General features: G+C 43.9%; 1 protein-coding gene across 2 annotated transcripts in view; it reads left to right on the top strand.

The window, feature by feature from the left end:
* Positions 1-6,155, top strand: part of HYOU1 (hypoxia up-regulated 1) — a 157,213-nt gene extending 151,058 nt beyond the window's left edge. For both annotated transcript variants that reach the window (XM_068106973.2, XM_068106972.2), the window contains exon 24: positions 5,315-6,155. In XM_068106973.2, coding sequence (XP_067963074.2) covers positions 5,315-5,622 — 308 coding nt within the window. In that variant the 3' untranslated portion in view covers positions 5,623-6,155. The remainder of the gene's footprint in view (positions 1-5,314) is intronic.
* Positions 6,156-14,084: the final 7,929 nt, after the last annotated feature.

The raw sequence follows: 14,084 nt of genomic DNA, 5'->3' as shown, positions 1-14,084 counted from the left end.
ATCCGTTTCTGGTGTTTGTTCCCCCTCCATCCCCTCCCTTACCTCAAATGGCTACACAGTTGACACCGCACGTGACAAAGCCGAATGCCTCAACTTTGTGTTTGCCTCAAAATCTTGTGTCCCAAACCCATCTCTCTCTGTTCCCACCTTTCCCAGTCGAACCCAACTGCTCCTGGACTCTGTGTCCTTCTCTCCTGACAAGGTGGAGAAGTTTCTGTCAAACCTCAACTCTGATTCTGCAACTGGACCAGACGGTATCAGCCCACGGGTCCTAAAATCCTGCTCTGCCACTCTATCTCACCCTCTCTCTGTTCTTTTCACCCTCTTTTGCTCAAGGTCATCTTCCAGCATCTTGGAAATCAGCAAACATTACCACTTTACACCAAAAAGGTGCAAAAACGGTTCCTTGCAACTACAGACCAACCAGCCTGCTTCCAATAATTATCAGCAAAGTCATGGAATCCATCATTGCTTCGGATATCAAATCCTTCCTCTTCTCCAATAGCTTGATCTCTGATCATCAATTTGGATTCAGACCAGGTCATTCTACTCTGCACATGTTGCTTCTGCTGTCTCAACAATGGATGGAGGTCCTCAATGCCAAACAGGAAATCAGAGCTGTGTCACTTGACATATCACGTGCTTTCGATACGGACTGGCACCCAGCTCTGCTCACCAAACTCTCCTCCTATGGTATCCATGGAAATCTCCACTCATGGCTTGCGGACTTCCTCTCTGGTCGAAGGCAACGTGTGGTCCTGAATGGATTTCTCTCATCTCCCCTTCCTGTTCTGGCTGGAGTTCCCCAAGGTAGTGTTCTGGGCACTGTGCTATTTCTGGTCTTCATCAATGATCTCTCCAACTCTCTGGAAAATCCTCTCTATCTCTTTGCTGATGACTCCACTATCTGCCGCTCCATTCCTCATCCCTCAGATCGGCAGTCTGCAGCCTCCTCACTCTCTGCAGACCTGGAGAAAATCACAGAGTGGTCAAACAAGTGGAACATGTCTTTCAATCCCAACAAATCGCACACTCTTACAATGTCTCTCCGAAAGGACCGACTGGAAAACCCTCCCATCTACTTTCTCAACAATCCTCTCCAATAAGTTCTGTCGCTCAAGCTTTTGGGTCTCACTATCTGCCATGATCTTTCTTGGGAAAATCACATTTCCAAGCTGGCCTCCAAAGCCAGTCGCCGACTGGGCATCCTCCGTCGTGCGAAGTCCTTCCTTGGCACACCTGAGCTCCTCACCACATACAAGGCTTTCATCCGCAGCTCAATGGAATACTGTTCCCCCCTCTGGGCTGGTGCTCCTGCCTCACACCTAGCTTGGCTTCACGCTGTTGAAACCAAAGCTTTCAGAATCATTGGAATCTCCTGCGATGAAGTTAACTCCGAGGGCCTTTCACTCACTCACCGCAGGCAGGGTGGTGGTCTTTCTGTCTTCTACCGACTCCTCTCCGGCCTTGCTCCCCCAGCTCTCTCTGTGCTCTGTCCCCCCAATATTCCTTCAGGTCGCACAAGATCTGCCTGCAACCCTCTTATGGTTAAACTGCCAAAATCTAGGCTCTCTGCTCACCTTCACTCTTTCATTCCCCTTTTGTCCCGCCTCTGGAACAAACTCCCGCACTCCCTTCAATCCCACTCCTCCCTCCAGGTCTTTAAAACAGCTGTTCACCACCATCTCTTATCTTCCCCCATCCAAAACTTTGATCTTTTCTACCCCTAGCTAATTCACCCCAGATATTTTTTTTTTCTTTTTTCTTTTTTTGAAATTCCAACTTCTTTCCTGGAAGTTCTTGCAGTGTTCATATGTTTTATACCTCTCCCACCTCTCCCAAAGCCCTCCCCCTCTCACATTTCTCCCGTTGTCCCTGCTCTCAAATGTTGTGTTTGTGTCCTTCCCCCTCTCTCCCCATCTTGTCTGCTGCTCCCCTTATGTTTTGTGTGTGGGTTTGACTTTTTGTGTGATTAATGTTAGCTCTTTCTGGTGTTGTGGCTCAGGTGTCGCCTGGTGTTGGCTTAGCGGTTAGGGTGCCGGCTTGGGATCCTAGGATTTTGGGTTCAAATCCCGGTCGATCACTGAATTAACGCCAGGGGGGTTGACTCAGCCTGTCATCCTTCCGAGGTCGGCAAATTGAGTACCAGCTTGCTGGGATGAATGATCACGGTGTATACCCCGTTTCAGAATAGGCACACTGTATCCCTGCGCATCGTAAGAGCGTGACCAAAGGTTGGCGTCAGGAAGGGCATCCGGCCATAAAAACATTGCCTCAAACAGGGAACCATGATTGTCATGGGGCCCGCAAGGCTAACCCCCGCTCTCGCGTGGAAAATGGCCTTAAAACGATCATTCATTCATTCATTCAATGGTAGCTCTTTCACGAGCCTTGATCTTGTGTACCAAAAAAAAATAAAAAAATAAAAATTCATCATTTGTCTTCCTCTCTCTCAACGATACTCCGCACATCCGCTGAACCATTCGCATTTCCACCCTTTCCAGCCTTCGTTGCTGCTCTACGTTCATTACCCATGTCTCGCTCCCATAAATCATAACACTTCTTGCACATGCAGCATACACCTTTCCCTTCAGCTGCAACGACACTCCCCTTCTCATCAGCACGCCACTCAGTTCCCGAAACTTCTTCCATACACATCTCACTCTGGCAACTGTTAATACTGCCGAGTCTGATCCACCTTCTCCATTCAGCATGTCTCCGAGGTAGCAAAATGTTTTCACACCTTCCAGCTTTTCGAAAATAATATTGGCCAAAATAATAATATTTTTGGAAAATAATAATAATATTGGCCAAAAATATTGGCACCCTTGCACTTTTTAAAAATAACTCACAATTTTCTCTAAAAATAAGTTGAAATTGACAAAAGTATTTGGTCTCCACAATTCTTTATTTCACTGTTAATATTACAGAACCTTTATTTTTGATTCAGATCTTAATATATCCTTTTAAATCAGAAAATAAAAAGAAATGGCGTTGGCAAAATTATTGATACCCCAGACTTCATATTTGGTAGCTCCAGCCGTTGGACAAAATAACTGCAGTCAAGTGCTTCCTATAGCCATGAATGAGCTTCCTTCACCTCTCTACTGGAAGTTTGACCTGCTTCTGCATTAGTGGCCCTGTTAATTCACGGTTTCTCTCGGGTGCAAAAACCCATCTTCCACGAGACGCATGCATAATGCAGTTCTAAAACGATCTTTCACTGCCCACGCCAACCATTTGCCACCATCTACGTAAACCATCATCCATGAGCCATGCGCGTAACAGTTCTAAAACAATCTTTCACCACCCACAAACTGGTTTGCCACCAGTTGCGTAAACCTTTTTTTTTTCTTTTTTTTTTTATTTGCCACGAATTTGCACATAACAGTTCTAAAACGATATATGATACAGCAGATCAGTACCCAGTGCGTTTAACATCCCCCACCACCGACATCCACCACAATGAGCACACTAACCACCCCTCCTCCATTGTCATGGGTCGCATTCTTTTTGCGCTCATCGTTCGTCCCACTACTTTGACCTGCTGTGATTCCTGGCGCTCGTGCACTTTTGAGCACATCATTCGCTCATGGGTCTTAAGTGTACAAGGAGTAGTGCAGGAGATATCTGCTCCCAAGAAGTACACAAAAAAGCCATGAGCCTGAGCCAGAAAGTGGAGCTGCTTGACTGACGACAAAACGGTGAGAGTGCGGCCCCTGTGGGCAGACACTATGGTGTGGATGAGTCGACTGTGCGCTACATATAGAATAACGAGAAGGTGATTCGCGGAAGTGTCGTGGCGAGATCAGTACCCAGCACCAAAGTGGTTACCCAGGTCCTTGACCATATCGAAGCAATGGAGAAGGCATTAAATGTGTGGGTAGAGGACAATGCCCAAAGAAATGTGCCTTTAAGCAGACCTCTGATTCATGAAAAGGCAAAGCAGATGTACGATCATCTGGCTGGCGAGGATGGTGCTGCAAACATGAGTGATTCGAGTACGATTGTCCCCATTTCCTTCCAAGCCAGCAGGGGTTGTTTTCACTGCTTGAAGGAGCGATGCGGTCTAAAGCTCACAGGTGAGCGTGCCTCATTGGAGAATGAGGCAGCTCAAAGTTCCCCTGCTCAACTTGCACAGCTCATCGAGAAGGGGTATCTACCAGAGCAGGTCTTCAACGCAGATGAGACCAGCCTTTTCTGGAAGAAAATGCCCATAAGGACTTTCATCTCGAAGTGAGAGAAGACAGCATCGGGTTTCAAGGCTGCTAAGGACTGGGTGTCTATTCTCTGTGCCAACGTTAAATGGGACTGCGTGATTAAGCCAATGACGCTGTACCATTCCCGAAACCTGTGTGCTCTCAAGGGAAAAAACAAGGAAACTCTGCCTGTATTTTGAAGGGCAAACAAAAAGGCGTGGGTAACAGCTGCCATCTTCATGGATAGGTTCCACAAGTGGAGAGGTGCCGGGCAGACAAGAACATCTTCAAGTTTCTCCTGCTGGTGGTCAATGCTCCTGGCTACCCTGAGGTGCTGAATTTGGCCTATGCCAATATCGAGGTCATGTTCCTGCCACCCAACACCATCTCCCTGATTCAGCCACTCGACCAAGGAGTAATTTCAACCTTTAAAGCTTATTACACTTGCTGCACCTTCTGTCACATCTTGGATGCTATTGAGTTTGACCCTGCACATTCACGGATTCGACATTCATGGCATTTTTCAGGAACGAATCCCCCGCGAATGTTGGGGTCTTACTGTGCTTTGTCTCCGAATTTGTCCTGCTTGCACATGCGCAGAGGAGCGAGATAATGTTTTTCGTCTTTCCGCCTGTCTGGCAGTCAAACAAAATTGAAGATCGTTCCAAACAGGAAACTTCCTGTTTTTTGAGGATGTCATAAACGAGCAACAGGCGTGAAGAACTAATGAACTGTTAAATAGGTGGCGTAAAAGACGCTGCATCATTGGTGGTAAACTTCTGGAATTTTTTTCCCTATAAACATTAAAATCTTACTTTTATTTTAATTGAAGTATATACTTGAACAATGTAGAAAATAAATCGCCTTTGGCACTTTCAAAATCCTTCTGTTTAATAGTACATCGACAAAATATTACGGCAGTTTACGTCGTCACGACCAATTACATTTTCCGCACGTAGATGCCACCCACATTCTTGTTTCTGAAGACAGCACGGGGTAAGGTGCTTCATGAACTCTTCAGTTGTTTTGAGCAATGAGTAATGTTGCATTATGAAAATTGGAATGTTTTTTAGTTTGTTGATTTTTAACGTCATTCTTTTGTGATTTATTTTCAGTGTCAAAAAAGAAGCCTGCAGAAGAAAATGACACAAATACGAACCAGAGTGGTCAAGAGGGGGCGGGCGGTAAAAGAGAATCAGAGGCAGATGGGGTAGGCGGAGAGAGAGGCAAAGAGACGGAGGATGTGGGAGTAAAGGGAGGCGTAGAGGGGGCGGGTGAAGAGAGGGTTTCAGAAGGGGAAGGCGGTGAGAAAGGCACAGAGGGGACGGGCAGCAAGCATGAAGAAGCCAACAATGGCAAGCACCAAGAGAACGATAGCGAACAGAGGATACCATCGGCAACTCATGATTCTGATGAACTTTGATTGCACTATTGTACTCTCAACCACTTGGGCACGAAGAAAAAGAATTGAACTCTTTGAATCCCCATCTTGAAGACCTTGCATTTAGTTTCATCCACTGAGTTTCCAATATTTTCCGTACGGATTTTGTTGTAATTAGTTATTTCCTATTTTTTTTCCATTGTAATTATTTTTTGAGATCGACATTGTTTGAGTTTGCACTCGCATCTTTCGTGTTGTACTTTTTGTTGAAATGATCGTGAGCGTTCCAGCTTATGTAGGAAGTAATAGTGAGTCGGTCGTCTTGGTTAATTTTAATCAACTACTTTTTTCTTACCACTGCCCTGGTTGTTTTCATTATTTTGTATGACGTATGACTATCAATCATTACATTCTCACAGCCGATCTTTACGACGGGCTTTGTTGTCCTTATCATTTTAAACTAATATTTACCACCCGTCTGTGTCGTTATATTTACCATTGCTTGTGATGGTCACCAGTGATGTCAAATAATGTATGTATTGCCATTTAAAAGGAAATGGAAATTTGGATCCAGACACATTTGTGGAAATTTTGCTGCACTCTGTTTTTGTTCTCACTTTGGTTCTCCTGACTTATTACCATGATGTGAAATGAAAATCGTGAGAGAATGGGATTAAACAAAGCAAACAAACAAAAAAAAAGAACATTTTAGGGGATAAACGCATATCAAACGCGTGTGTGTGTGTGTGTGTGTGTGTGTGTGTGTGTGTGTGTGTGTGTGTGTGTGTGTGTGTGTGTGTGTGTGTGTGTGTGTGTGTGTGTGTGTGTGTGTGTGTGTGTGTGTGTGTGCGTGCGCGTGCGCGTGCGCGCTCTATTAGGTTATGCCTGCAGTTTGTGGATGGGAAAAGTTGAAAGATTGGTGCTGTATGAAATTAAGAGAAACTACTTTGAGAGATGTAAATGTTTTGCTTAAGTGTCACCTGTGGGTTTATTTTCATTCTTTTTGAGAAAATAATCCCAATAATATTCCCAATAAAAAAAACAAAAAAAAACATTAAATTTGTTTTGGTGTTCCAATGCACAACTTGTGCTTAAATGGTAACTTGTGAATCGCTGAGGGGATTTTGACCAAACATTGTACAAGTATGTACTGTAATGCAAAGCAAAGGTAAACTGATTGGATTTTGACGCCAAAGGTCATGTGACCTTTGGCAGAGGCATATCCGTTGATGCATTCACGTCAAATTCTATTTTCTTTTTTAACACGGAACAGAAAATTGTCTGCATTATATAGGGAAGCTTTTCCCCTTTGTAATTGCTTTCCAGCATTTTAAATGTCTATTCTGGACCCAGACAGTTGCAGGTTTTGATATTGTCGCCAACGATGTCAGTGTGCTTCCTCGTTCGTGGTTTCAACCAAAGAGAGAATCCAGATGACTTCCATCTCTTACTGATGCATATATATTATATAGTCTTTCTCATTCAAGGTATTTCTGTCTGGGATCGCTATGTCTTTACCTCTGCCACCAAAGGTGGATGTAGGTTGTTTTCACCCGTCTGTTTATCTGTTTGTTTGTGAACAGAATATCCCAAAAGGTTGTGGACTGATTCGGACGAAATTTCGCAGAGATGTAGCGAATGTGACGAGGACGATTTGATTTGATTTCGGTGAAGATCCGAATATGGATTCGGATATGAGAATTATTTAATTTTTCAGGTGATTCTTCACTATTGGGAGATAGGGCCAAAAACGATACATAGCAGGATATCTCAAAAAGTTATGGTTGAAATGTTGTACGAAACCGGTTGTGTGTGTGACGAAGAATCGATTCAATTTTGGTGAAGATCCAGATCTGCATCCAGATAGTAGAATATTTAAGTGATTCTTCACCATGTGGCCAACCAGGCGGAGGTATGCTCTCTACTGAGTGCTGTTCTCGTTTTATGAATGCCTTTGTGTTTAAAGAAAGGTGTTTCCAATGATGAGTCCGTTCATGGAGCAAAATTCCAGTAGCCAGTCTTCAATTTCATTGAGCATGCTTGCAGATCTATAGGGCCCACTTAGGCTGTTCATTCCTCATCAATCGCCAATCAACAGCTTTATGTCGAAGCTTGGGTACTTCATCCGGCATTCGTGCAATTGTTGGTAAGTCGTATTTTTCCTTTGAGGTGTCTACCTCTGTTGGTACATAAACCTGCACCACAGTAACTTTAGCATGTCTGGTATGGAATCTAGCAGTGATGATGTGATGATTTACTGGTTTCCATCCAACTGGAGCTTGTGTCGATGGCCCATTGAGGAAGAGTCCGACTCCATATGTATGGGGTTCTTAATGTTCAGAGTGCAGAACTGTTCCATCCTTGCCACTGATTCGTCCTTGGCCCGTCCAGCACACTGATACCCAGGATGTCAAGTCGATGGACCTTCATCTCACACAACACCTGGGCCATCCTTACACTGAGAGAGCGTTCGAATGCTACAAGTGCCGATTCTGGTGATGGTTTTGGCATTGAAGATTGGGGTTATATCACTTCTTTTTTTTTTTCTTTTTTTTTTTAGAATCGGAATACCAAAATTAGGTTAGAAAGTCATGTTACCTATTTCTATTAAAAATGCCCGGTAAAGTATAATAATAATAATAATAATACATTTATTTTATATCGCGCTTTTCAAGGAGCCCAAAGACGCTTATCTATCTTTATCTTTTCTAAGTATCTATCTATCTTTATATCTATCTATTAGAAGTATCTATCTAAAAAAAAGTGTCTATCTTTTTCTGAAATATTAACTCGTCTCATTCTCGTGTGTAGTCGAGAGGTCTGTTTTTTCATCCTCCTTGTTGACAGAAGTGATATCTTCTGACAGGAATAGGGGGGCAATAAAGGCACAGCTGGATTTGAGAACATGGGCACTCATGCCACCCGGGCTTATCACTGGAGCGATCGATGGCAGATAACTTTTACCTTCTTGGGTGAGAAAGTTCTGGATGGGTTGAGTTTGAGATTTTGCAGGCAAAGGAGATTTAAGTGAAGCATACACCTGAGATGTATTTGAGAATGTACCACCATAACCTTGAAGAGGGAGACTGGTTAAGAGTTCAGCTTTAAGATTTGCAAAATGATGTTTATTGGCTTGACTCACGATGGACATGCACCTCTTGCGATCCTTGGAGAGCGACTTCAGTCGTGGTCGGCTTTGCATTTTGATTAAGCAAACAGCTCGACTGCAACAACCTTCCCACATAATTCAATGTTGCAGAGCAAAGAGGATGGATAGAATAGCCGTAAATGGGATGGAACAAACTAGCGCATGAGAGGAAAGTAGGCCTTTCTGGAGGTATGCCCAGGCAGAACCAATTCAAGATGTTGTGGAGATGGCAGTTCAATCCTGTTGTGACAGGGTCAATTGCATCGTTGAGGATGCTCCCCTGGGCCTGAAAGATGTGGGTTTTGACAAGAACATGGTCAGAGGATCCAAATGAGGCAGAAATAAATAACGGGAGAGATCGGATGGAATGTTGGTCGTAACTGCGTCCAAGAGGGATGACCTACCAGTTGCAGAAATCATGGTTGGGAAGGTTATAGATTGGGTCAGACCCACAGAGTCACAAAAGACCTTTGCTGCAGTGCCATGGTTGCTTTGGGCAGATCTGATATTCAGGCAGCTTGTATGGTGGCTGTTTAAATCATCGCAGACATGGAAAAGCTTTCTGTTTTTGCCAGAATCGCAACATAAAAATTTGCGAATTGGAAGAGGTCAGGCCCTGAGGTGCTTGAATTGGAGAGTGGCGAGGAATAATTTCTTAAGAATGTAATTTAAAAGCTTTGCATCTACAACTTAATTAAGGGCCCCAGTTTTTATAAATGTTTTGTGGTAGTCTGAATATTTTTGTCTTTGGTTGAATGACGAATCTACTTACAAACTACTGATACAAGCAAAGTGGGTAGGTATTATACCATGTGACAATTTGTGGCTTGAGGTCATATGTACAATGCATTGCTTCAAGTCAGATGTGTGCAAACCTTGTCATGGTTAATAGTGCTTTCACCCATTTACAACTCATTAAATGCTGAACAGCCTTGGCATACATGTCACATTTTGATTTTGTCATGGTATTATTCGATAAGTGGGAGCTTTATAATGGTGTGGGACCTACTGGAGGAAGGGAACAAAAGGGCCATAACATTGATGCCAGCCTGGAGCTGGCAGTGCCTGCTTGAAAGGGCAAATTTGCTATTTTAACCTGTGCAGCAGCACACACAGTGGTGGTGTTCTTGCTGAGGGCAGGAGCCAGAGCGGAAGTGAGTTGGAGCTCCGTTGAGTTGAGGTGAGCTGCCAACCTATTGGGAAGGGGAGGTGGAATGAGAGCGTCCAGCCTGAGCCATCCACATTCAGCCACCAAGAGTCGAGACTCGGGAGTGTGAGCAGGTGCTGCTCGGAGAATCCAGGCGAGTCTGAGCCTCACAGCCGGTATATTTGTCATTCATGTTGTGGTCTATGAAGGAAACACATCAATATCACTGGCAATAAGCATTTTGAGACTTTTCAGAGAGGGAGCTAAAAAGGTAGTTGCTCCTCCTTGTCCTCTCTTTTGCTAACCTTTGCTCAGTATTCCGCAAACGGCCTTTTGTGATCGAAGTTAATAAGAGAAAGGTGTCTCGCAACTTTCATCCCTCCTGTGTTGCATATGTCTCTCTCGTGCTTCATTGTTTCTACATCTCTGTGCAGAGACTCGGAATGCTCATTTTGATTACCTGCTACCTCAGAAGGAAGGTGTTATATATGTAAATGCTTCTATTACGATATGACCTGTGTGTACTTGCAGGCATGATGAGACGAGTCGTAAATTAGAATACTGTGTATGGGGTTTTTTTGTACGAATTGAATGAGATACAGAATTTTCCTTGTAATAATTAGTCTTGCTCCGAAGGGGATGCAAGACTATTGTCTGTGTGTCCGTATGTATATATCTTTGCTCTAAAAATGGTTTTCTCGACAACTGCTTGTCTGATGGATGCGAAATTTTCAATTATACTCAGGAGGGGCTCCCCAATGGAGAATATTGTATTACTAATTCTGACATCATAGGTCACATGGTAAAGCAGCCATATTGGATTAAAGGGAAAAAAATTGGAAATGTTCTCCGAAACCACTTAACGAATTTGTTTTTTAATCTTGTCATGTCATGAACTCCCCATGTGGTGCATAGGGTGATAACAATGACGTCATTGGTGGTGATACTCCAGCCATAATTGGTTGAATTGAAATGTTTGTCTGAAAATCAAACTTCATATATCTGACCTATGACCCGATGTGAGTGAAGAATTACATTTTTGATGTTGATAACGCATGCCAAGAAACTGACATGCCATGCCAAGAAACCCATGCCAATGACATGATACGGGTATCTGGGCCGTAATCGCAGCGTGTTCAGTTAACGATGGTATTTTTGTTCAGAATGAATGAGATGATGCTTTCTACAAGTGCCATTCTCATGATTTGTGCAATCAATTTATTCTTCTTTAAACCGCCACAATTATTCCGACATTCTTGTGGAGTTGGCCATGGAATGTTTTTTCGCCAAGTCTTTAAGGAATATGCTGGCCAGGCGTGACGTTTCACAAAGTGGTTCAGGCAGGAATTTGGAATTTGTTCATGATGCTGGTGATAGCTCGCCTACTCTTCATAACACTGTGGGATCTTTAACGACTAACAACTAATGTCGGCAGGTGGGATGCGAGTTTAACATCCATCCGAGTATGGCGCTTGCTTTGATGAATCACTCTGCCTGTGAAACACCAGGAAGACAGCTTGCAGCTGGGTCAGAATTTCGAGTCCAGGCTAAACAGATATTAAATCTTTCCTTCCGAATACAGAGAATTGCTGATATTAAATCCTCCCTCTTCTCCAATGGCTGATCATCAATTTGGATTCAGACCAGGTCATTCTACTCTGGACATGCTGCTTCTGCTGTCTCAACAATGGATGGAGGTCCTCAACGCCAGACAGTTAATCAGAGCCGTCTCCCTTGACATATCTCGTGCCTTCGATACGGTCTGGCACCCCGCTCTGCTCACCAAACTCTCCTCTTATGGAATCAATGGTTACCTCAACGCATGGCTGGTGGACTTCCTCTCTTGTTATAATCAACATGTGGCTCCAAATGGAATTCCCTCATTTCCCCTTCCTGTCCAGGCTGTCGTTCTTCAAGGTAGCGTTCTTGGCCCTGTGCTTTTCTGGTCTTCATCAATGATCTCTCTGACTCTGGAAAATCCTCTCCATCTCTTTGCTGATGACTCCACTCTCTGCCGCTCCATATCTCAACCCTCAGATCGGTAGCTGCAGCCTCCTCACTCTCTGCAGACCTGGACAAAATCACAGACTGGTCAAACAAGTGGAACATGTCTTTCAATCCTGACAAATCTCACACTTACTTTGTCTCTCCGAAAAGACCAACTGGACAACCCTCCCATCTACTTTCTCAACAATCCTCTCGAAGAGGTTCTGTCACACAAGCTTTTGAGTCTCACTATCTGCCATGATCTTTCCTGGGAAAACCAAATTTCCAAGCGGGCCTCCAAAGCGAGCCGCTGACTGGGCATCTTCCATCGTGCGAAGTCCTTCCTTGTCACACCTGAGCTCCTCACCACATACAAAGCTTTAATCTGCAGCTTGATGGAATACTGTCCTCCCCTCTGGGCTGGTGCTCCTGCCTCACACCTAGCTCAGCTTCACATTGTAGAAACGAAAGCTTTTCGAATCATTGATATCTCCCACGATGAAGCTGATTCTGAGGGGCTTTCACTCTCTCACCGCAGGCAGGTTGGTCGTCTTTCTATGTTCTACTGACTCTTCTTCGGCCTAGCTCCCCCAGCTCTGTGTTCTGCCCTCTCCCCTCTCCCCCCCCCCCCCCCAAATATTCCTTTGGGATGCACAAGATCTGCCAGCAACCCTCTTCTGGTGAAACTGGCAAAATCAATACTCTACTCACCTGCACTCTTTTCCCCGCCTCTGGAACAAACTCCCTCACTCTGTTCAATCGAACTCCAACCTCCGTGTCTTCAGAACAGCTGTTCACCACCATGTCTTATCTTCCCCATCCAAAACCTTGATATTTTCTACCCCGTTAATACTCCCTGAATGCAAGGCCAAATGGTCATTGCTGTGGTTGGATCACAGTGAGGTTCCTGGACAATCAGGGTTATATTCTGCATGTGGCGAAGGATTGGTTGAAGCATTCCCTTTTTGTAGTAGAGTACAGCATTTTCCGCTTAAAACAAAACCATATTTCTTCATTTACTTCTGGTTATTTTATATCCCCAATTATTTCCATCTTTTTATTGGGTCGGCCAGGGAAAGTTTTTCACCCATGTTCAGTTGTTTGACTGAAAGAGGCAAAAATTTGGCCAGGTGCTGGTGATAACTCACCTTAGCAAAATATGCTGAGGAACCTTTGACGTCCACCAATGCCAGTGGATGAGTGCAGCCAGCTTAATGTCCATTTATGTTTTTGCCTTTATGCTTTTGCCTGCTGAAAAGCACCAAGGTGATAATTTATATCGGCCAGGAATCAAACCAAGACCAGACAGTTCTAAGGTAAGTGCATTATGACTGCGCAATCCCGTCTGATTACTATTTTCCTTTGCTTCTAGAAGCATTTCCTACTTGTAAATGACCCTGTCTCCAGATATTCATGAGGTGCTGCAAACATAGCTTTAAAGAGATCGCTGATGCGTCTTTCGATCTAAATATAATGGAGGGAACGTATATATATATGTATATGTATGTTTTATAAACTCGGGGAGGATTTGACTGAGGAAGCCAAAACTTTTAGGGATTAATCAGGACATCTTAATGGTGTTTCCTGGTTTCATTTGATTCCATCAAAAAAAATATATATTCTGCCCATCTTGGCATTTTCCCTGATGGTCGGGGGTGTTGGTTGAAATTTGAATGATCCGAACTATATAACCACCATGCATTATGTATGTTTGCTTCATGTATGTAACCCAGGTTATTTATTTTCGGGAGCAATCGAAGCAGTGGTCTGTTGTCTATACACTGCCCAAATAAATCGGCATGTCAGAAGAACGTGTTGCACTGTTGGAACAAGATCGTGCATGAAGCAGGTACCCTGCTCTGGTATTAAATAATCAACGATAATAACAAGACCCCTCACTCCGGCCGCTCCCATATGGCTGCAGTGGTGTTTCTCGTGTGTACAATGGCTACCTTGGTGAGGTCACTGGATTATTATCCCAGAGGTTGGTTCATCTGGCTAAAGGTGGAGACAGATTATTTGGGTTCTTAGCTTCTATATATGAGCTGGTAGCTGCTGAATTACCAAATTCCTGGTGGATTGACAAGAAGCATCCTTCTGGCTAAGTAAAAGCCTCAAATCTGCTGAACACGTTTGGTTTAATTCCCTTGTGACAAATTGTGATGAGCACAAAAATGATTCCCATAAAAGAACAAATGTCCAAATGCTCTTCACTGGAGAAAA

The sequence above is a fragment of the Myxine glutinosa genome, chromosome 2 (genome assembly GCF_964187855.1).
Source record: "Myxine glutinosa chromosome 2, kmMyxGlut1.1, whole genome shotgun sequence".
Classification (NCBI taxonomy): Eukaryota; Metazoa; Chordata; class Myxini; order Myxiniformes; family Myxinidae; genus Myxine; species Myxine glutinosa.
The sequence above is the reverse complement of the archived record's forward strand: the minus strand, read 5'-3'. Positions and strand labels throughout refer to the sequence as shown.